Source organism: Schistosoma mansoni, chromosome 3 (assembly GCF_000237925.1).
Source record: "Schistosoma mansoni strain Puerto Rico chromosome 3, complete genome".
Lineage (NCBI taxonomy): Eukaryota > Metazoa > Platyhelminthes > Trematoda > Strigeidida > Schistosomatidae > Schistosoma > Schistosoma mansoni.
In genome coordinates this window covers 18,700,617-18,724,561 of record NC_031497.1, presented here as the reverse complement: position 1 = coordinate 18,724,561, position 23,945 = coordinate 18,700,617, and the positions used below count along the sequence as shown (strand labels likewise).

The 23,945-nt window shown below is 34.3% G+C and overlaps 1 protein-coding gene across 1 annotated transcript; it reads left to right on the top strand.

Annotated features, from left to right (window-relative positions):
- Positions 1-410: 410 nt before the first annotated feature.
- Positions 411-23,657, top strand: Smp_029730 (hypothetical protein; the record flags this gene model as incomplete). Its single annotated transcript, XM_018799508.1, has 16 exons — positions 411-617; positions 659-729; positions 761-866; positions 900-1,156; positions 2,401-2,557; positions 3,714-4,145; positions 6,546-6,976; positions 8,583-8,977; positions 10,413-10,564; positions 11,697-11,749; positions 13,048-13,141; positions 14,102-14,572; positions 17,206-17,559; positions 18,452-18,793; positions 19,850-19,941; positions 23,096-23,657. 16 exons carry the CDS (start codon positions 411-413, stop codon positions 23,655-23,657), a joined length of 4,176 nt encoding a protein of 1,391 aa, XP_018651290.1.
- Positions 23,658-23,945: the final 288 nt, after the last annotated feature.

Genomic DNA, 23,945 nt, shown 5'->3' with positions numbered 1-23,945 from the left:
AAGTCACTCAGAAGCTCACTAGGAATGAACTAACACAATACACAAATCTGAATCACAAATTTGGTTGTAAGGTGTGGCGAAACTACAGTTAATTATCAACCCGGATAAAACTCATAAGTAAAGTGATCTACCGAACACTAAGCTCAGGACAAATTATTTGGTACTTTTGTTGGGCAAGAACACAGCAAATTTTTAGCAATACAAACCACGTTTGGACAATATTTTCCGTTAGTGAAGTGCGCATCGAATCGTTGTCTCATCCCTACTTTTGATTGTTAAATCCATTTTAGATAGACTGTCTGTCAATGCGATTAGTAAAATGGAACCTGGTTGTGCGAAAAGTGCTAGTTACGTTGTTAGGATATTGAACGGTTTTTGTGGTACTTTTAAAAGTGGTATCTACTGCACACATGGCCAGCACTATTTCGGATGTTTCCTTTATATCTTGGGCATCAGCTGCTACGGAATGCACTAATCCAACATTCAAAACTGCATTGAGTCGACCATGGCCTAACATCTCAATGCACAGAGATGTGTTATCTGTACTTGCAGCTGTTACTAAGACAATCAAAGATAATGGTGGGAAGGAATCGCCCACTGAGTACTATGCCGCCTTGGTTAGTAATACTTCATAAGAAGTAATTGTTCATGATTCTAGTTAACTCTTATCAATGAATCCTCCGAAAAAGTGGCTGTTGCTTATTTGCTAAAGCTAGTAATGTGCAAGGCGTAAGTTTGTCACCTATCTTACAGTCTTTAGTGTCGAGGATTCACTGTTGCGCAAAACATGTGGAGAGGCTGCCAAAACACTTATCAAACTTTTGTCGTCTCACAATATCAATACTGATGCTTGTCTCATTAAATCTGTAATGTTTAAAATCGTTTTGTGAAACCTGTAGGTCTTAACGTGTCTCGGTAAACTTTTACGGGCTCAGTCGTATGACTCCTGGTCAACCGAATCCATTCGTCATGTATACCGCCACGTGTTGCGTTTCGTTGATAGTGAAAAACCCAGCATTCGTAAATCATGTCATTCATCAATTGTTGATATCTTGGGTTCATTGAACGTCGTCAGTTTAACTGGAGATGTCATTTTTCATCCCGCTTGCCATCAAACCCAGGAACACTTGTGCTCTGTTATCCGTCAAGAGACAAGGTATCCTTTTAATAGTGTAGTAGAATTTTTTTTGTCAATTTGGTTTTGAAATATCAATTATTATGACAATCCCAATCAAGTTTTGCAATTTTTTTATCGCAGTTATTTACTTATTATTATTATTTAAACATATAAATGTTGGTACAAAGTGGTGCCAGATACATATGCGCTACACAAACCTCATTTGATTTGTGTGAGGGCTGTGATACTGCTCAGGCGCCCAAACAGAAGTAGGTGCTTTTCATTGGGGGCCACACCCCGAGCCTTCGACCTAAAGGTCTGATCCACAAGGCAGTGGAGCATCGTGAAGAGATGCATTCCCATGGTAGCTGGTGACCAACAATTGGTTCATACGCCATTCGTTCCATCAGGATCCTGGAGCCCATGTGCACCAGTGGTCTGGAGTCAGGGTTTTCCAGCCCCCCCCTAGGTGGACTTCCCGTGTCCACCAACCCGATTAAGGCTCCGGGCATTCGCTTTTCGTCCTCTCAATTTCGTAAATAACACCGTGGTTACGAGAAAATAGTGAGTAGGGCTTCCCTGACAGCGGCTATATTACGCGTGGCCATGTGAGAGTATTTCAAGAGGGAGGATGGCCCCTCCACACTCTCAGCCATACCAGGGCATTTGGGGGCGTTACTAAGTCCTAATAAAGATTTAGAGGTTTGCGCGTGTATATTCACTGTGCAAAGCTGAACCAAAAGTGATTAAAATCTTCCAACCAAATTTGTACGTACAAAAATTTGTTCGGTTCGTTTCTATCTTCACTAATCATTGGTTCACAAGCATAATCATTCCTTCCTCCGTGTTACTTTGGAAATTACAAATGTTGTGCTCGTACTACTTCGTTTTGTTCTCATTATTATTTGATGCTCTTCATTCACACAGCGTATTAGTAATTTGTCCATCCTTCATTCCTGTACCTCGTAAATATGAATTTTCAGTGACCCATGCACTACCATAAGAACAGATGCGTCCTGAATCTCACCGCTAACCACAATTCAGTATATATATATATCATGACATAGTGGTTGCTATTGATTCTATCCCCTTGTCCACATACATGTGTTATAACTCCACTAAACACTGGTTCAAGTTTAAATAAATATTCTCACTTGTAACTGTAAAATATGATGAGATACTAACAAATATTATCATTCAAGTTATTTTCCCCAATTTTTCATAATGGGAGTATTCATGGTATTCCAATTAACTCTGTAACTAATTAACGATAATTTTTTTAGGCAACTAATATCCTCACTTCATACAAAGGATGTCCATTGCACTCGCCTTTTGCATTGTCTAGATTTATTAACTTCAATAATGCCTTTACTCCCTTCTAAGGATGTAAAATTGGCTTTTGAATGTGTTCTTGAGTTAGCAAACTTCCCAAATCCACTGGTGAGTATATCATTTTGAATTTAATTTCCCTCGAATTTTCAAAATGCTTCATTTTATTAAGCTAGCTATATCAAGGCGCGAAATTCAGTTTATTCGCATGAAACTAAATTTCCAACTAGTCATACCAGTAAAACCCTAAATAATGTTCGTGAACGAACTAAATCACACTGAAAATTCAGCAACAATTCGTATAATCACGTACATCGTTTCTGTTCATAACAATCTTACTAGTCATTAAGGCTCCAATCTTAGTGATTTCACCTAAGTTACAATTTTTTAAAGTCATGATTAAGTTAATGGACTTTGAATTCATCATGTTCCCAACTTTAAACTATCCACAGTTATGCAGACTACTTCAATAACTCTTAAGTGATAATACCCAGTGTTTTGTTGTTAGGACTATAATAGAAAAGAAGTCCTCTGAAACTTCATTTAGTTAATTAAATGCTTGCCCTTTCTATTACAGCTTTGTACAACATAATTTTGCTTAAAGTATTGTGACACTTAATAGGTTAAATTACAGAAAGAAAAAACTATGACTAATAAAAATTAGTAAAGACAGTTGCAGAAACTGATAAAATCCGAAGTTAATCTACTCATTTTCAATATACTTGTACTTATCTAACACTAAACAAAGATTTTATTTATTTCAAAACGTGAACAATTCTACAAAGAGTTACCAAAATATATATGCGCCACACAGTGAAAACGAGATTGTAGACATAAAAAGGAAGGTGAGCATATTAAGAACACAAATAAATAGAAATTAGTGTATGAGTGAAAAAAATAATGATAGGAGAAACAGAAAGAGTTCTTTCAGTTAAAGAAGCAAGAAATTTACAGCAAGACTGTCAGACTTTTATTCTGAGCCATGCTTGATAACATCTCAAACCACTAAACAATGATACAATACCTGAAATTCATGGCAAAATTGCTTAGATATATATTCGCTCTTAAAAGTTTTCAGACTTCCTAAATTGAAAAGCTTTGTGCTTTTCAAAACTCAGAGTGTATATATCGCAAAACTATAAAAGCTGGTTAGTTGGCAAGATTTTTCTCATATTTTACCCAATACCTACTCATGTTTATAAATAACTCATTTTTGTGTTAACCATTGTACACACTACACTTGATTTCTCTTTTTTTTACTAATTAGGTTGTAACCAAAGTGTTTCATAGTTTTAAAACAATGTTTGATTCAAAGCCGTCATTAAAAACTTTACCTATTGATATAGCTGCACGTCTGTTAACAGCGCTGTATTCATGTCGACCCAATGATCCAAATGTTTTTACAATATCTTCTACAAACAATACGTGTACTGGAGTAGATGCATTAGTTTCATGGATGCTAGCTCTCATCTCAGGATGTGCATATTTGTGTGGTTTGTCATTGTTGGCTGTGAAAACTGAGGATAATGAATTAAAGAAAACAATTGAAAATGTTGAACGGTTTAGTATTCAACGGTTGGCTAATGAACACTTAGATCGTTTGGTCAAAACATTAATGTCTTTGCTGATATCTACTCCGCTTCCACAATTAAGAGAACCAGTTACTCAAAAATTAAATCAACTTTTTACTGAAGTTGTTGTAAGTGAATAATTTCATAGATCTTACTATCTGAAATTTTATTTCTGAATGTTCAAGCTTTTTAACATATATGTATCATCGGATTACTAAACTACTACTCTTGTCCTTGTTAATAGCACAACATTCATAACGTCCTAGTAATAAATTATCTCTCCTCGTCCATTTTCATTTTTTAATTCCCAAGATCCCCAGTAGCTAGGTAACATACTTCCAAGGTTTATTCATACAGTCGCTGTAGCTCATAACTTGATAAAAACTTGTCACTGGCTGCTACTGTGCACTAAGTGACTTGGTTAACTAGGTATAAAACCTATTGCATATCAATAGTTTGTTCAATTGGATGTAACAAACGGCATTCAAGTGATTCACAATCCGAAAATAGCACTTGTCCAACGACAACCTATGTTTTTATTACTAAGGGAAATAATTTGTTAGGTTGTTATAACGAGTAAAGGCACCTAATACTAAAAATCTAAATTTCATTTGACTTTATTCATTAGCTGGTTAGTATTGTGTCTAAACAGGCTAATGAAGTTGATAAAGTATTAAAAAAAACACTTGCTTAACTAACCTATTATTAAATAGAACTAGTAAATATACAATTGGAAAACCCAATTAAGCTTTTCAATGGATAGATTAACTCAATGCAACTAATCACTAAAGATTTCATTACTATATAGAGTTGGTATTTGTCCCAGATCTGTCAGTGTCGTACTAATAGTCAAACATTTTCGTAAAATTTCGAAATTTATCACATTTTTACGCAAAAGAGAACGGAAATATCAACCGATCTCGCACGAGAAATGCAATTAATTTCTTAGTATGTTGATCCATCTATATATTGTCAGTTACATTTTATTTCTATTTCAAAATTCTGGACCGTTCATAAAGTAATGGGAATTTCTAGTTTCCTATGATATTACATGCTTTTATTAGAAATAATGTGTAACATCTTGATAATGATTATTTCTTCATGTTTATACGATATTCTAACTGTTCCTGGTTCTCAACACCCGTGCGAAAGTCTGTCAGCTTTACAATTACTCAGTTAACCGATAGTCGAATACATTGACCGATCATTTATAAGCAACGTAAAACCTAATAGTGATATGAAGTGCCCCAAACTACGACATAACAACACAGCTAGATAAAGTTATTGAAAAGAACACCCAAGTTGTACTTTCATTAGTGGTAGTTCATAAAAAAGGTCATAAATAGCGTATATGACTCGAGAATATAAAATGAATTCGGGGGACAAAACTTTCAAAATAATTTTAAAATCCACAATCTAGCAGTTGACAAAAAGTAAATGTATCTGCGTCGTTACGACCATTTCGAAACCATGTCACCCAAAGTCTCCAACCAGTAATCGCGATGCCATTTGGGATTAATCAAAAGATTACTGATAATTCTGATTAGTTTCTACTGTTATGTTACGTCATGTATCTCGCTATAATAAGCAAAATGTAATGTTCCTTCTTCTTACTCTTAACTGTGAAGTTATCACTTGCTTTCGCAGCATTCCGTGTTCCCTTTCATGTTTAAGGTAATGCCTTCAAATTCTACTGTACATTGTAATGCTTACTAACTAGTGCCATTGACCATCACACAGTAGTTGTGTTTGTCTACACGTAGTTACTGTTTTGTTCCGATAAGAATAATAAACGGTGACTTTTGGGATATATTTATGGACCAATACTATGCGTATATTTTTATCGTATCATTGTTAAGTAACTAAACTCTTCATATTCATGTTCCTCTTGTTATGAACTTTATTTTGACCTATGAACTATTATTATACGATTTACCATTCTTGAGTTATGCCTTGTCTGTCGATTACTATCTCCGTTATTCACAGCCACATTTAGCTAAATCTTGTACAAATGTTGTTTCCTACTTTATGGTACGATATGGTCTGTCTGTTTGGTATATAAACCCAGTATGTTTGAAATAAATGATTCATACTGCAGAGGATGAGATTGGTGTTCTGGACTTAACTGACTGGGCTAGGCAGAAGCAGGACCGTTAAGGACTCTAGACTACTCGCACGGGTTTTATGCGTCATTGGTCCTATCGATAAATCACTGCTCTCTAATTGGCGGTATTATCACGTTCTACATTAACAGGGCACACAGGCCACAAGTTATAACAGTGATTCCTATTTGCTTTGAGTATATTTCCTTGAAGCTGCAAAAACGACTTACTGCCTTATCTTGTGAAGTCATGAAACTTAATTGAAAGCAAACGATTTTACTGTCCACAACCACTTGAATCTCATTAGTTTGAAATTATTAATCGTATTCCACAAGTTGATTCCTTTGAAAGATATTCTGTCCGTTACAGTTTTCTACGTAACATTTAAGATATCTATATATTATCTTTCCCCTCTTTTGATTTTAGCATCCCCAGCTAGTGTCATGTCAATTAGCTGATATACTTCCAGACTTTATTCCTAATGTCTTATGTAATTTTATTACTGGTCTTCAATATACACATTATGAAATATGGAACCATATGTTGTGCTTAATTGGTCGATTTACTATGATAATTTCTAAAGTGTTCCCTTTTGATACAATGCTAAATTTCAATTCTCTCGTTGAATTATTAAAAGTAATTTTGCATCTACGTGATTGTCTAGTCGATGGGCCTAAAAGTTTAATCAACCTTATCCATGTTGATCCGGAGAATTTTTCTCTAATTGGATTAAATGATTTGGGTGAGAAAATTATAGATGGATTGGATAGTGTTTGTTTATTGGCTGTTGAATATATCGGTCCAGAATTAATTCTACCCGGAAATATATTTTCTTTGGAAATAATTGTTGAAGAGTTGTAAGTTATATAAAACCTGGTTATATATATATATATATATATATATATATATATACTGAGCCAAATATAATACCTGAACTTCATTTGACAAACTTTATAGCACCCCAATCTTATTACGTCTAAAATAACCCCCAGTTCTGACAACACATTGTTCAAGTCATCCCTAGAAGTCCTCTAAGGTCAGAGTCTTCAACTGTAACGTTACCGAGTCCCTTACTTGATTTTCCAAACCTTAGAGTTTTATGAGTTTATCAAATTCAGTTCATCAACAATCATTAGGGCTAGACCTATGATCAACATAAGATGATACCGTGCCCGTTTTCTGTCTTCATTAACACAGGAGATCGACGGATATCCTCAAATTGCATCATTCTCATAGTCTTCACTTCCCTCAATGAAACGTCTGAGCCATGTTTTCTTCATTGGGTTATCTCTACATATACACTTAAAGTTTATAAACTTCGTGTAAAATTTTCCTAAATTTCATTGCAAACGTTAGTTGTTTAGTTCGTGTTTTCAGTGGTCAAACCAAATATATATGTTGTGGATTAGATGACTGAGACATTTAAAAAGAGTCGATCATGGGTTTTTAGTTCGACCCGTCCAAAGCTTCAGTAATTTATCTACTTATTCGTCAATAGACAAAATTAAATAGTTTCACTGGGAGTTTTCATTGTATTTCTGGAACATTTATTACAAGTATACTTCACTAAAAAACTAGAGTTATATTTTGTGACATGTATCTTTGAAGAATATTTTATATAGATATAGAACCCATCCCTCATTATTTCAAGCATGTCTTGCTGACGAATATCAATTAACACGAAGTGTGTTCAGAGTTTTTCATCGACCACCTCCAAACATCTAACGTCAAACACAGTTCATGTGGTATGGGACCACCTACAATATTGATCACCTTGGGACTTGATTGATAGGATTAGATTAACGTCAAGTACCAGACCAAAATGACATCAGTCGCTAGCCAATGATCAGTCAGTGCGGATAAATTATTCAGAAAATATTTTATGTTGCGTGGTCAAAGTCAGCTCATTATCGCTAATGATTTTCAGCAAAACTTTTATTTGCTTTAATTTTTGTTAAGCGAACTTAGTAATATACCTAAATTATGTAAATCAAGTCTAAGGAGTTTTTATAACTAGTTCTCTACTCGTTAACCACTTCTGAACTACCTAATACCTCACTTCTACAATTACAGTTGATTAAGTAGAATTCAGGTATGTTGGGTTATATTCAAATGTCACTACCATTAGATCAAACTTCCAATGCTTAATTTAATATACAATGGGCAAAAGAAAAGATCTTTTTGGTTTGAACATCAAACGCGTTCATTTTAGTTCATTATCTAGCTAACAAAGTCTACTGATATCCATATAGTTGACTTAAAATTATATATAACATTCTAAAGTATATCCTTTCAGTTCGTAATACTTCTGTTGATACTCACAACATTTATTCCTTAATGTTTGGTTAAGAAACATCATCTGTGCAAGATATCCAAAATAAACTCTGTACTTATTATTTAAAATTGATTACTTTCATTTACTAACATCAAACTACTTAATTTTCTTAATTCATTCAACTGTAGAGAGACTGGTAAAATTGATCTGCAGAGGTCTTGGTTTTTGCCGTTATTATCACGTGCAGTACCACAGAGATCAATTTCATTATCAATCTTTCATAGGCATATTCTTCCGTTAGCTGACAGAGCCCTTGCTGTAGCCAGTTTACATTCTTCAACGACTGTTTTATCTGATAAAACAAAGCCTCCAAATAATGCTTTGATGACTTCATCAATTAAGGTAGCTTGTCAACTTTGGTCCTCACTAAATATGTTTGTGCATCACAGTCCTATAGATTGGTCAGAATTATCAACTGGTGGGTTAGGAAGTCGACTAGTTAAAGAATTGAGTTCAGCTCCCGCATTAAGACCAATTATTCTGCATACATTTCGCCGATTAGCTAAACTAGCTGTTGGTAATGGTAAGTTTGAGTAATTTTTGGTAATAAATATTCTTAAAATCCAATAAAACTGCTTTTACTCATACTTGTTAAACCGTATTAACATATCCTTTTATTGTTATTTCTGATGCTTAACTGGTTGTGTGTATCCTTGTTAAATGTTTTGGTCGGATCGTTTTAAAGATATATTGTTGAACATAGCTTATTAACTAACCGCATGTTTTGTATGCGGCTTTGGGTTACACTGTTTATGCGAAGGCTAGCTACATTGTGTAACTGCTCAAATAGAAATAGGTAGAGCGAATGGAAAGCTAATCCTGGAACTTATTACTTCAAAGCTGAATACTTCAACTATTAAGCTATCGTTTCATTACTATGCTACTGGTTTAGCGCTTATTTAATAAAACGTACTATAATTTGCCTTGATGTTTAATACTTAGAGCAATTGGCTTTTAATAAGTAGGTCGCAGTGGCTAAGTGCTTAAGGCATTTGACTTTCAATCGATAGATCCCGTGTTTGAGTCTCGTTCTAGCTACTCCGAATTGGGCAGTCGAGTAGCATCATTAGCCCTCACAGAAATAATATAGCTTAAAGTCAGTTACATAAATCTGTGCCTAATAGATGAGTTACCATTTTTAATCTTTAGAATTAAATCTTACAGTTCAATGTATGTCTAAAATTGTCTGTTTATATTTGTATAAAATATATTGCAGTATAAGGAAATGCCATCTTCCAATCTGTGAAGTCAGGATAAAAGCATACCAAAACTCACTGCAGAGATACAAGAATAAATAATCTTTTTTCTTGTTTTCAACCCTTGATCGTGCAAATCTTTGGTTCACATTCTGATAAAACCTGAATCTCTCAAGAACTATACAACCATGAATACATATATTCACCGATTATCCCTCATTCAGGGTCTATCTTAAATTTTCGTCTATTTTTTCTAACTATATAAACCAGTATCTCTTTCATTTACCAAGTATGATCTCATATAGTGCAGAGGCTAGTAACACTGTCCAACTGAACAGAATACGTTAAGTAGGACTCGAGCGTAAAGTTCACTACGCAAAAATCAAATGATCTAACTTTCTTCTAAAGCTTATATATATATATATATATATATATATATATATATATATAAAGCTAACAAAAGAGGACAACTAACACACCCCTAAGTGGGATGAAACAGCTGTCAAATGCTTCTTTATAGTTTCCACTGATTCTTTACCCAACACCAGTCCATCTTACAAACTAATTTCACATTCAGCAATTCCTATACACCAATCCACCATCTTAACTATTTCTAAATAGTAATTGTCGTGGTGTTGTGTTTTTATTTTTTTGCCTGAGATGTTTATTATCGTCACCATTACTTATGTAATTACCGCCATACTTTTGTAGCTACTGTTCAAAATACAGTCCCTCTCTTTTTTTTTCTCTAAAACAAAAAAGATCCCGCCATTACAGTTATGCGTGGCGGTGCTAAAACAGCTATACCAAATATGCTATCTTTGTATGAAACACTGGACACGGTTACACAACATTCATTAAAGCAAAAAATCCAGGCGACCTTATCATATTATCTGCCAATTTTATCACCAAAAGTAAGTATTGCAATTAGTTAATTTTATTTTTAAGATAGAACTATGATCGACTACTTTCGTAGAAATAATCATGGGGAAGTTCAGCCAATATTTTACTGTTGTCTTATCTGTTCAGGAGAAAATTGCGAGTGTTGATAGCAATTCATAAGTTCCATTGGTTTAAACTCTTGAATTTCGAAATGATGAAACCAGATAATCAGAAATAAACGTCATCTAACTAGTTCTAAACTATCGATTGATGCTTATCACTAGCCCTCTACACAACTGATGTGATTCAAACCTTGAAGTCAGTAAAAAGTTTCTGAGTTGCACTACAGTAAGAACCGTGATTACATGTTAGCTTTCTTGAGGTACTGTGACCAGGATCGCATTTACTACTCTAGTTTCCATACTTTTCATCATTCAATCTTCACGTTTACTATGTCTATGTATGTAATGTGTTATGCTGTTCCCTCCCAATCAAATTTCTCGTATTTAAATATCCGTTGTTTTTGGTCATTATTTACCATTCTGTGTTTGTAATCTTGTTGATCCCCTTCTTTCATTGTATTTATGTAGGGTGTGGCAACTTGTATCAAAGCAAAACTGTTCCAGGTCCAACGTTGATAATTACTGATTACTAGCTTAGATTAATCATCAAAATAGCGCTGTCATGGGAAACCACAAATACTTATTGAATTCTTCACTTAATAAGCCATTTATCTAATATTATTTTAAGATCATGTTAATACTATGAATAAACACGATTGTTTATTCATATTTTTATGTTTTATTAAGATATTAAACATCTCTCGTTGAAGACAATCACACTCATCTCTCATTCTCACACATAGTTGTTACCGTTGAAATTTCATTGTGTATTAGAGCTGATCGATCTATCTAAAACAGCATCACACTTACAATCCTCATATCAGTAATATCACTTGGTCTTATTATCCCCTCCTAGTTTTAAATGTGACCAAACTGTTGTTCACTATATTTTTTCCATCATCATTATTTATTGGTATCCTTGCACACCTATGCAACTATTTGAGTTCATTTGTAGAAGTATAAAAATTACCTATCTTCACACACAATTACATAATAAAGTAATTGTTTCGTTTTCCCTGTGTTTTTAAAAAAAAATTTTCAGATGATTAGTTCTTTGACAAAAACTGCTATGATTAAATTTGAAAATACAAAAGAGTAAGCGATATTTCGTTAATATTAATTATCTTTAACTGACAAGAATCATAGACAGGGTATTTACTCTATCTTGCTGGGTTATTATTATCGATCAGTTTATGTTAAAACTCCAATACAGTATCCTATCCTGATATTGATCATGTTGATTATCAGTTGAGTAATATAATTAATCGACAATGTTAGGGACAAAAACGATTCTTAAACTTGCATTTTAACATTGATTATGATCTCAAATCTCTGTTGGTTATTGATTTATTATTTGTAAATCGTTTACCAAATACATAGGTTTATTGTATATTGCGGTGTGCTACCCATTGTGTTTAAGCACTGGTGCGTTATGCTATCTTTTCACTTAAATCTAAGTAGATTAATGGATTTTGGACTTGCGGTATAGTAGTTTAAATTCAAACACTTTTAGCACTGAGTCACCACTTCACAACCTCATACTCCCGATATCTTAATTTTATGTACTGATGATCTAGTTATTTCTTCTCATCAGTCAATTAATAAGGAAACCTTTTTGATATTTAACAACATACTTCAGAATGTGTTCCCCAAAGACTATAAGATAACTCGTAACGTAGAAACAATTAGTGCAGTTTATAAATAGAGCTGTGTTGACCATTGAATTTAAGTCCTATCCAGAAATTGTCGCTTTTTAGTGCCAATCTCGAAGTGATTAATAATATCAATAATCAGCCTCTGTCAATACTACCTGAACCGTCTTTTTTAAATGTTTACCTTCGTTGAACATATCTTTGTTTCAAATTTCTAACCATTTTAAATGACAACTAACGGTAAACTTGTTGGACAGTTATTAGAATTTTTTTTAAAGGCGGTTCTTTTGTTCAAATATATTATATAAAGTATACGAATGTTCATTCTCCCTTTTTGTCTCCACCTTTTCTTCATGTTACATAGCTACTTACTGCTACATTGTTCCCATCTGTCTTGTTCTGGATGGTTTGTTGTTGTTGTTTCAACAAAATGCACATATGTTGGGGATCCCAAGACATTTTGATCTGTCGTCACAACTGACATTTCGAATGTGTTATTAATAGTAAAATACCATTGTATTCACGAAACACACTGCTTAAGCTTACGCATTCTCATCACTCGTGATAGTTTAAAAATTCGTTTTAATTGATACAATCTCTAACAGAATAAGCAAATTTTATTTAATCGCTTGGTCATTATTAGTCATTTTTCTGAAACATACTTACACATTCCCACACTTGCATACACCTTTAGATATTACTTATATCTCTACTGCTTTTTTGATTATTTTTTCTATATAGACCAGTTTATTTGGAAATATTTCAAATTTTAATTGCTTACAACTCTGTACAAGAATTGGAACAAATCATAACAAGAATTAATGAATATTTAAATGTAAGTGTTTACATATTAACCATTTTATCGAATTAATTCCTTTTGGTTTCCAAGAAAAAACAACTTGTTTATCCACTTAGAGACCACCAAACATTTGCTTTATTACTAGTGGTCAATGTAACATTTCACATTCCTACTTATCCGTTTAAGTCAGGTAATAAACATATTAGTAGTATTAACGAGTAGTGTAGTAGTGGCAGCTTAATCGTTAAAGGATACTAGGTGTGAATGTTGTATTTTCTTGGTATCGACTATATAGATTGGTGACGATATATCATGAAATCACATTTCTTGTAAATGATAATTGAGAAGGTAAAAACTGAATTCCTCCGATATATGTATCGATAAACTATAAAATCATACAATCCGACCAATAGGCATTAAAACATCATGCAGTAACCTATTAAACTAATAATATTCATATGTTCTCCAGTTATCAGAGCGCTATATTATTAGTTTACCCGTGCAACTCACAATAATACATTCAATAAATAAGAATCGCTCACAACCGAATTCCCACCATACCCACCTCTTGGCAAATTAATAAGTTGGAAATCTTCATCGACTGAGCTGTTTCCTGTTTGTTCATCTATACAGCATATGTTCATTGTTTTCTTCCTTTGAAACCTTAACAGCACTCTCAAAGTTGTTTTTGTTAGTTGTTCTTTGTTTGTATGTATCTATAGAGATCTTTGTGAAGAACACTTATGTGTTATGCCACACTTCAGTTAGTCAAAGATGCATTAGAATTTTTATAAATTGAACTATGATAGTTATGTGTTTGTTGATTTTTCGTTACCAATTAAGTTGAGACAATATTCTGTGTATAATAAATATCAGTCAACCTGTGTAAACGTCATCCCAGTTCATTTTGTAAAATATTATTGTTACACATGACACCTTTCAATTTCTGCTCATAATTGTCAAAAATGTTTTTTTTCAACATTCTTTAAATTATAGGATGTTCAATTATCAAAACCTTTAAGAAAACGTGTTTGTCGTGTGTTGGAGAGTATTTGTGCTGGAAGTACTAGTCAAACAGATGAATTTCTAAACTTACACTTTAATGACGTTATTCATATGATTTATGGTTTAACAAAGAAACCAGTAACTAACAATTCAACAACTGTTACGTCATTAACAGATAAAAAATCATTAAAAACCGACAATAATCTTACTCAAACTATTGAAGAAAAATTAACTACACTATCGGTATGTGAAATGAAAATTGGTAAACCTAAGAAATTATCACAATTCTTTATACCATGGAAATCTATTTTACGATGTATTCAACATTTATTTAAACGTTTAGTCACTAATGAATTGAATACTATTATCAATACTAATCAATCCAGTGATGATGATTTAACAACTAAAAATTTAATGGATAATGAACGTTTAAAAGAATTTGCAAATATGTTTCTGCCTGAAGTATGTTTGTTTTAGTAAACATTGAATATATTGCTTAAGTGTTTTTTTTGAAAGTCTTTTTCTCAAACATATAGAATAATGATTAGTGAAAAGCATGAAGATCTTAAATTCGATTCTTGATGAAGTCGTATATGCCTACTACTGATATAATCCATATTTACAATAAAACGGCTATCTAATGCTGTGTTCAACTTTCACCCAGTTAGTCTAAGGTCCTAACCTCACCTTACTGCCACCTACTTTGGTTAAGGTAATCGTCTAGGATGATAAGTGTTATAATTTCTCTTATTACGATCCAGCCATTCCTATATTTATTTATTTGAACACATAAATATTGGTACAAAGGGGCACCGAATACATATGCGCCACATAAATCATTCGATTTGTGTGTGGGCTATAATATTGTCTGGGTGACCAAACCGAAGCAGGTGGCTTCTTTAGGGGGCCATATCCAGAGTCTTTGACCTAAAGGTCTAATCCACGAGGCAGTAGAGCGACGTAAGGAAATACAGTCTCATGGTAGCCGGTGACTAATGATTGGTTGCTTCAGGATACTGGAGCCAGCCCATGTGCACCATTGGTTTGTAATCAAGGTTTTCCAACTCTCCTAGGTGGATCCTCTATATCCACCAACCTGGTTAAGGCGCTGGACATTCGCTTTTCGTCCTCTTGATTTCGTAAATAACGGTAATGCTGCCAGAAGGCAGCGAATAGGACTTCCCTGGCAGAGACTGTATACACGTGGCTTTGTAAAAGCATTTCGACAGGAAGAGCAGACTCTCCCCACCCTCCGCCGTACGGAGGCATTTGGGGGCCATTCCTATTGCTCAATCTTGGACACCAGTTCACTCGACAAGTCCCTGAATCAGAACACGATTAAACAGGAACGAAAATATATTTCAAATAACATGGGTAGATGGAAGTAGGAATTACAATAAGAAAAACGTTAGTATATTTATAGTTTTTTACACGTAAAGATTCTAGAGTCTTATCCAAGTACCCACTAGAGCTGATTGGATGAGAAATAGCCAATCAGCGTGCTCCAACATAATCCTGCATGGAGCGTGCTTTAATCCAATCTATATCCTGCTAACATTTAGCCCCTCATACTAAGAATGCAGCTCAAAACTAAGTATACGAACTTGTGCCTACTAACTAAGCTAACAGTAGATTTTTAAAGATTTACAATACCAGATGCTAATATCTTATTCCTCGTATGTCTATTCTCACAGTTCAATGATGATTTTCTATTCTCTTGCATCAGTTGACATTATTCACTAAGGTGGTTATTCAAGAGCTAGTAATTCCATACACGGTTTTTGTTGTTCGTTAGACTTTCACATAGAGTTTCTCGGGTTAGATAATTTCGGTTAATTACATCTAATTTTCCAAAAGGTATGTATATCAAAATCAAACATTCAACAGTCATATCTCATTATTGCTCTTAGCGACGTAAACAAAGATTCTTTCTTAAATTTGAATGCTACGTAAAAATACTTTTTAGTTAGTTACATCAGTCCGATAGAACATGAGTTCTCGATTTTTTGTAAGATTTAATGACTAAATAGTCTCCATAACTTCTTACATTTAATAAGAATCGCTAAGAACTTCCGCTGAATTGTCTTATTTATATACATATTGTTTCGACAAATCACTGTGGATACTTTTCAATCGGTTGTTTTCTTGCGACATTAGTGTTGGATGACATGCTGAACCATTTAAAAAGTTCCTCTTTTGTGACTAAAGACAACAGCTGTGGAAGATTGCCAGCTGACCATTCCATGTAAGTTTTCCTTTAAATGGATTTATTTAATGATCACTCATCCACCTTCCTCGTTATTTTCAACGTCAATAACGTGGAAAAGTTTAGCTCGTTTATTGCCTTGAGAAAAAATCTGGTTGGATATGTTCAACTTACTTATACATATGGAAGATTTGGCTGCAGCCCTTCATTGTTTATTATTCCAGATTCGTATGTCACATGACCACGTGCATACAACCACTGCCTTCTGGCAGCGTTACCGTTGTTTACGAAATCAAGAGGACGAAAAGCGAATGTCCAGCGCCTTAACCAGGTTGGTGGATATAGAGGATCCACCTAGGAGAGTTGGAAAACCTTGATTACAAACCAATGGTGCACATGGGCTGGCTCCAGTATCCTGAAGCAACCAATCATTAGTCACCGGCTACCATGAGACTGCATTTCCTTACGTCGCTCTACTGCCTCGTGGATTAGACCTTTAGGTCAAAGACTCTGGATATGGCCCCCTAAAGAAGCCACCTGCTTCGGTTTGGTCACCCAGACAATATTATAGCCCACACACAAATCGAATGATTTATGTGGCGCATATCTATTTGGTACCTCCTTGTACTAATGTTTATGTGTTCAATTAAAATAAAATGAAGATAATCCACTAGAGCATCTCAGGTCTAGTTGGAGGTGGTATAATATTGTTTGCTACCTTTGTAACTATTTAGTGGAAATTTCTTTCTTGTTTGCATGATTTAATGAATGAATATATTCAATTAACCCTTCATCTTGCGTCAATTTTTTCATGAGTCTTCGCTTAATTCGAATTGTGACATTCGTCTTCTATTATTCTATGGTAATTATATATTTTTAATTTCTCTAGATATTAACATGTTTATGTGAGTTAAATCAAACAGTAAGAAATTTAGCTGGAAATTTATTAATCGGTCTTGTCTATTCATTTGCTGGTCAACAAGCGTGGGATAAAAATAAATCCTATTTGCCAATATATCAATCACAAGGTAATTTAACATTTGACAGTAGAAGTTCACGTCCACCAACTATAATGAATAACATTATGAATGATGATACAGATTCTGAAGATGATAATGTTGACTTCAATAATAAATCTACTACCTCTTCTTTAATGGGAGGTTCAACATATTCTGATGGAGAAGATAATGATGATATTATGTCGACAAAGTCTATGCCACGTGGTAGTCTTATGTCTCAACAAGTAAGTGTATTTATTTATGCATGAATTGATATATATATATATATATATATATATATATATATATATATCACATGGTGCTATTTGGTTATGGACTACTGGTCACATCACTCTGGCTCCAACCGACTGTTTCTGTCCTGACATTCATATAGCAAATATCACTAGCCATCACATAAACCGTGCGGTTCAAAGTCTCAATTACACTAACCTAATAATTGGTAAATGATTTACACCCTGTTAATTAACTATCTCGATCTGAGTAGCACAGAATACTCTCATTAGCTACTACTGTGATACACGCGCACTTCTGAGGAGTCCCACAATAGGACGAAACGGCCGTCTAATGCTTCCGAATTTTCTACGGTGGTCTAGCTTCAATTGACTCATGATTTCAAGTATATATAAGAGTATAAATCTAGAGAAAATAATTTCTGATCTGTTTTTTCAATTGGTGTTAATTAACTGTGAATTGAATAGTTTTGAGTCTCAACATAGCAAAACAGACGATAAATATAACCCTCTTTCTCCAAGTAATTAATGTACAGATTTTTCGTTTCTCAAAAAAACCTTCGAATTGTATAGAGATCGAAAATTTACATCCAAGTAAAAGTGTAGTTTCATTTTCCTTTAACTCATGTTTCAAATCACATGTAATAAACTTTGAAGTATTCCACAACCTATTTATTTATTTTTTTTATGTCCCAAGTGAGTATATGTTTGTAGTAACATTAAAACCCTGATAGTTACAGTTAATGTTCCGATTGACTGTTTTGAGTAATATTACTCATATTGCGAATTTCAGTATTTCAGCTTAGAAGTATGTATAACCTGTATTCCAAATTTAAATTTTTCTTTCCTTGTTCTTTTTCCCCAATGCACGTTTCTTTCTCCTTAGATATGTCATGCTTTAAACTTGGTTTTATCACGTTTATGGCCATGTCTACCACCGCATAATCGTCCTGCAACAAATTCAATAGAATTAGCTCTACAACAATCGTCTGCACGTGCAATCTGTTTACTCATGAAACATTGGCGTTTTAGACAAGCGCTTATTTTAAATATTAATTCTGAATCATGTTTAATCTCTCAATTAGTATCTACATTATTATCCGAAGTAAATTTAATTAGTCAATGTTTAGTTCAATCAAATCAACGTAAATTAATTCGTTTAGGTTTACAACTTGCTCGATCATTAATACTGTTCATTAAAGAAGGTTCTATTAGTTTAGCTTCTGTGGTAAGTTCCATGTAAAATGTCTATTGTTTGTCTAATCAATACTGAAATACTTTAGACTTAACTAAATACGTCGTGTTTAATTGCTTAATAAAGCCAATTGATTTATGCAATTTCACACAATGAGACTGTTAGTAATACCTTTTGTAGAGTCAGTCCTTTGCTTGTTTGTGGGTATTACTACTTAGGCCATTACTTTAAATCTTTGAACGTTGAAATATCCCTACACCACAAACACACGAAAAGCAAATACATATTATAGTCTACTATGCAAACTTGTATCTAGTTATAAAATGGCATTTATTACCTACTACGTTGTCTTTCAAATCCGATTATTTCAAAGTTGAATATACATTGAATCATAACTACAAAAATATCATTTAATCTAAACTGAATTCTTCAAAATAGGCACTACAAAGTAAAATTAAGTGAAAAGTAATTGTAAATAAGTCATTAAACTTCAAAATTTTCTTGAATAATTTTCGTTTGTTTGTGTGTGCTACTTTTTAGGCTTACAATGGTTAAAGCTGACATAGATGAGTTAGCGTCCATCTTGAAAATTCAGTGTAGAACTGTAGGTTTTTTATCAGTTCCGCACTTTAAGCTATGAACAAGGAGTAGAATACGTTGTTTAAACGTTGAGGTTTTATTTGGGTTGCGTGAATTCGCTCCCCATTGTTGTTTATTTATAAGAGACATTAAGGTCACTTCTCACTCTCCAATAGCAACTTTTTAGAGATCGAGATGTACTGATTTCTACCATACCACTCTTTGGATGATGAACACATGAATGTTAGAATTTCAGTTGACAAACGTTTCTTTTAATTTACAGTTTAGCTAAGTAGGTACGATTAGTGAAGCTATGTACCGTATAAATATTACACATAATAAATAGATGTTTCTCAATAATTCAGGAAACCTACTTTTACGTATATGAGATTTTTCTTCACTTGTTTGTGATAGTTTTATCTAGGAGTATCTCTTTCTTTACTACATTATTATTGAAAAATATGACACTTTTATTAGCCCCATACTCATGTTATAATTTCATTTTTACAGCTTGAGACTTTACAGTCCATTCATTCATCATGTAAACGACCTTTACGTTTTGTTGTGAAATCTATATTAGAGAAAATGATCAAAAAGTTTGGGTATGTCACTGACTAATCATTCTTCTTTCTACCTGTTAATAAAAATTATACTTTAAAATGTGATAATATAAATATGCACTACCACCACCGCCACTCCTCGTACACATTTTTGAAGTGTTCTTGTTCTCCTTGTGGTTCTCTTCCTAAAATTTGTGCCACGTAAAACAATCTGATAATTTTGTGCAGTATTTAGTCATCAATAACCATGTAGTTGTAGCTGAAATAAACACAGTGGATGATACAATCAATTAAACACAACGTAGAACCTGAAGCACTTGTACATCAGTCCGAGTTGCTGTACCCCATAAGCACAATGAGATTAAATTGTCAGAGCAAATTCCAGAGTAGTAGAGGTAATAAAAGTAATGATGTTCATAGAAAAAATTAAGCATGAGGAATATTTTTCGGAAATTAGCACAAAAAATTTCTGCGATAAATTTAGAAACTTAGGATCTACGATAAGATAGGTAGTGAATGCACCTGGACTATTACTTTATTTATTTATTTTATTTATACACATAAATATTGGTACAAGGAAGCACCAGATACATATGCGCCGCACAAATCAAATGAGATTTGTGTGAGGGCTGTGATACTGCCCAAGTGCCCAGACTGAAGCAGGTGGTTTTCTTAGGGGGCCACACCCCGAGCCTTCGACCTAAAGGTCTGATCCACAAGGCAGTGGAGCATCGTGAAGAGATGCATTCCCATGGTAGCCGGTGACCAACAATTGGTTCATACGCCATTCGTTCCATCAGGATCCTGGAGCCCATGTGCACCATTGGTTTGGAATCAGGGTTTTCCAACTCCCCTAGGTGGACTATCCGTATCCACCAACCCGGTTCCAGCGCCGGAAATTCACTTTTCGTCCTCTGAATTTCGTAAACAACACCCGTGGTACGAGAAGGCAGGACTATTACTAAGAGCTCTGAACCATGTCACCTAAAGTTAATAACTATTGGTTACGATAAACATGCGGACCCAAGCCAGGTAGTCTATATCTATTATCATGGTACAGTCCAGTTTTCAGTTATTTCATGAACTGGTGCCACATCTTGGTTTGACTGTCCCTGGCTTTCTTCAAACCTACTCGTACACCAGCTATCATCGCGCGTCGAGATAGTCGGTGGTTATGCATACATAGTACATGTTCTAACTAACTCAGCTGATAAATATTTACCACCTCATCAGTAGATTCGCGATCCTTACAGAGTACCCTGCATCTAGTCTCAGAATTGTTAGCTCAATGCGATAGTCATAAAATATTCAACCAATTCTTCGAAGACACCTTTAATCGAATACTAGTAGATTACGTATATCTTCTATCTTTAGACACCATGCTTCATAGCCATAAAATAGAACGGAACGGACTACTGCACATTTAACTCGTCCTTTCGTTAGCAACTGTATATCTCGCCTATGCGACAAGTGATTCAAGTTGGCTAAGGTCAATTGAGCTTTCTAAATCCATGCTAAAATTTCATCAGACACTAACCCACCAGGGCTGATGAGACTTCATGTTAAGTAAAGTAATTGACACACTCAACTACTTCGCTCACTGCCATTAGTCCAGGCGTTGATGCAGACCAATCCTGAAGCAACGGTCTTGGACTGGGATGGGTATAAACACATCTCAAACGTGCTGTCCCTCGAGGTGGGCAGAGGACTCCTTTCTTATCAACGTCTTCATTAAACAGGATTGTCATTTATATATTTTAAGTCAACATGAGAATCTCCTGATGGAAGATCGATTGCTGAAAATTCAGATGATGAGAGGTACCTCCAAAAGCATGTGTTTGTCGAAATTAAATAAAAATGAGGAGAGTGGACAACCTTGACGAACACTGTTTAAAGTTATTAATTCCTATGACGGTTCACCACGAGCACTAAATCGACCAGTAGTGTTCGAGTACAGAGCCTGTACAGGGTTTATGTACTTCTTCGGTACATCTTTTAATGACATACACTGCCATAATAAAACCTGTCGGTCAATAGAGGTAGATGCTCCCTCAAGTTGGTGAAATACAACGATGTTTTGGAGTTGGTGGGTATGTCTGTTTTCCAAAACATTGTCAATTGCGAATATTTGGTCTACACATTCCACATCCACTTCTGAAAAAGATACACTTATAATGTTAACGCGACCAAATCAAAATCCACCATTTATAAAGTACTATTTATGGAGAATATGACATGAAACTAACATGATCATGGCATGTCACTTATGCTGACGGACTCGTGACTGAAATTGTATCAAGTTAGTGTTACACAATATCTAGGAACTCATCCAACAATTTATGATAGTCTGACACATTCTGAAACCCATTATTTGTGAACCGTTTCCATCCGGTTCTCTCGTTAGGGATTATCGCTCTATTTCAGGTTTACTGGGACGTTATTCAAATTTCTTGTTCCTAACTGCAAAAGGGGGATTTCAGGGTTTCATCATGTATTGTGTGACATTCCACATTATACTGTATTCCAGCTCAACTCATACGGATTTACCTTCGATTGTGAACAGTAGTTCGACAACAACGATGACTGTGCAGACAGTAGATTCGTAATTAGACCTTCTGTAATTGACCTTGTGGATAACTTTTGTTCAACTTTATATATATTTATAATGATCCGTTTTCAGTTTCATAACCGCCATATAATCCACCTGAAAAGCTGTAACAATATTATTCAGTAGTGAGTCAAAATATAAATCCTTTTAGGTTGTCTTGGTTCGTAGAACCTGGAAATCGTTCATATTCAGTGTGTGCCTGTCATCTCTTGGTTAACAGCTTTGTGCTGTTCTACACTCATTTACCCTTTTATATAAGTCAATTAAAGAGGATACAGTCAATCGACCCTTCTTTGTCAACATATAGCTGAGAGTTGTCATGCTCTGGTTTTTTATTTCATGGATTCATGGAGATGTCTGGATCTTTTTTTCTACATATTCTGAGATGGTTCTCTGTTCTAAAGGCGTGTTTAAAGCCAATAGAACTTCAGTTTGTAATTTGAATATATATCCATCCGTCCGATATGACAGTACTTATGATTCATGTTTATCAGTCACGAAAGTAATGAATATGTGGTGATAAATTTTATTGTATATCATAATATAAAAATCAAGATTACGCTTTTTATTACTGTTATTGGTGTTTAGACGTCAAGCTATTCAGGGTTTGTTGAGTGTTGAACATCAAAAAATGGTACGCAATTCAGTTAAACTAATGGCTCGTCGTGAACGTAAATCTAAAATGCTTGAAGAGTCAACATCAAAGACAACACCGTCATCGTCGTCATTGTTTAGTGGATCTACTCGCCGACAAATATCCGACAGTGACTCAGATCATACTCCCAAACGATCAATATCCAGTGATATTAAAAGTATTCGTTCATCGATTCACAGTAAACCATCATCGTTATCTCTGCCCAAACGTGTACATATAACTCGGTATGTTTTGTTTATTTCTTTCCAATTTGCATGTAACAATTACACGTTTGTTTTTTTTAAATTAATAAATTGGGTTAACCCGAGGCTAGCAATGCTGAATTTATCGTTTAATGTTGATATTCGCGTGCCAAGCAGTAATGGTTTGTGTCGTAACTCCTCATCACTTCATAATTTTGTAGGTAGCATGACTCCAATTATCCAAAAAAATTTATTTCATCACAAAACCAGAGCACAAGAATCTAAACAAACTATGCAAGATCAGTATTCATAAATCCAGTATCTTGTTCATGCCTACCAAAGAGAAATATCCTCATAATTTTGGTAATTAACTGTACTTTATTACAGTTATTCAATCATCAGTGCCACTGAAGAAGTGTTAATAAAACCGTTAGCTGTAAGTATTATAATGTCTAAGTTTAGGAAATCCCAACTTCTGAATAAAGCAATTTACATACCTGTGAAGTCACCATTCTATAAGGAAATCATGCGATCGTGTCTCTTATTAAGCATTAATAAGCGATCGGCAGGAATTCTCTTATCTAGGTTTTATCCTTAATTG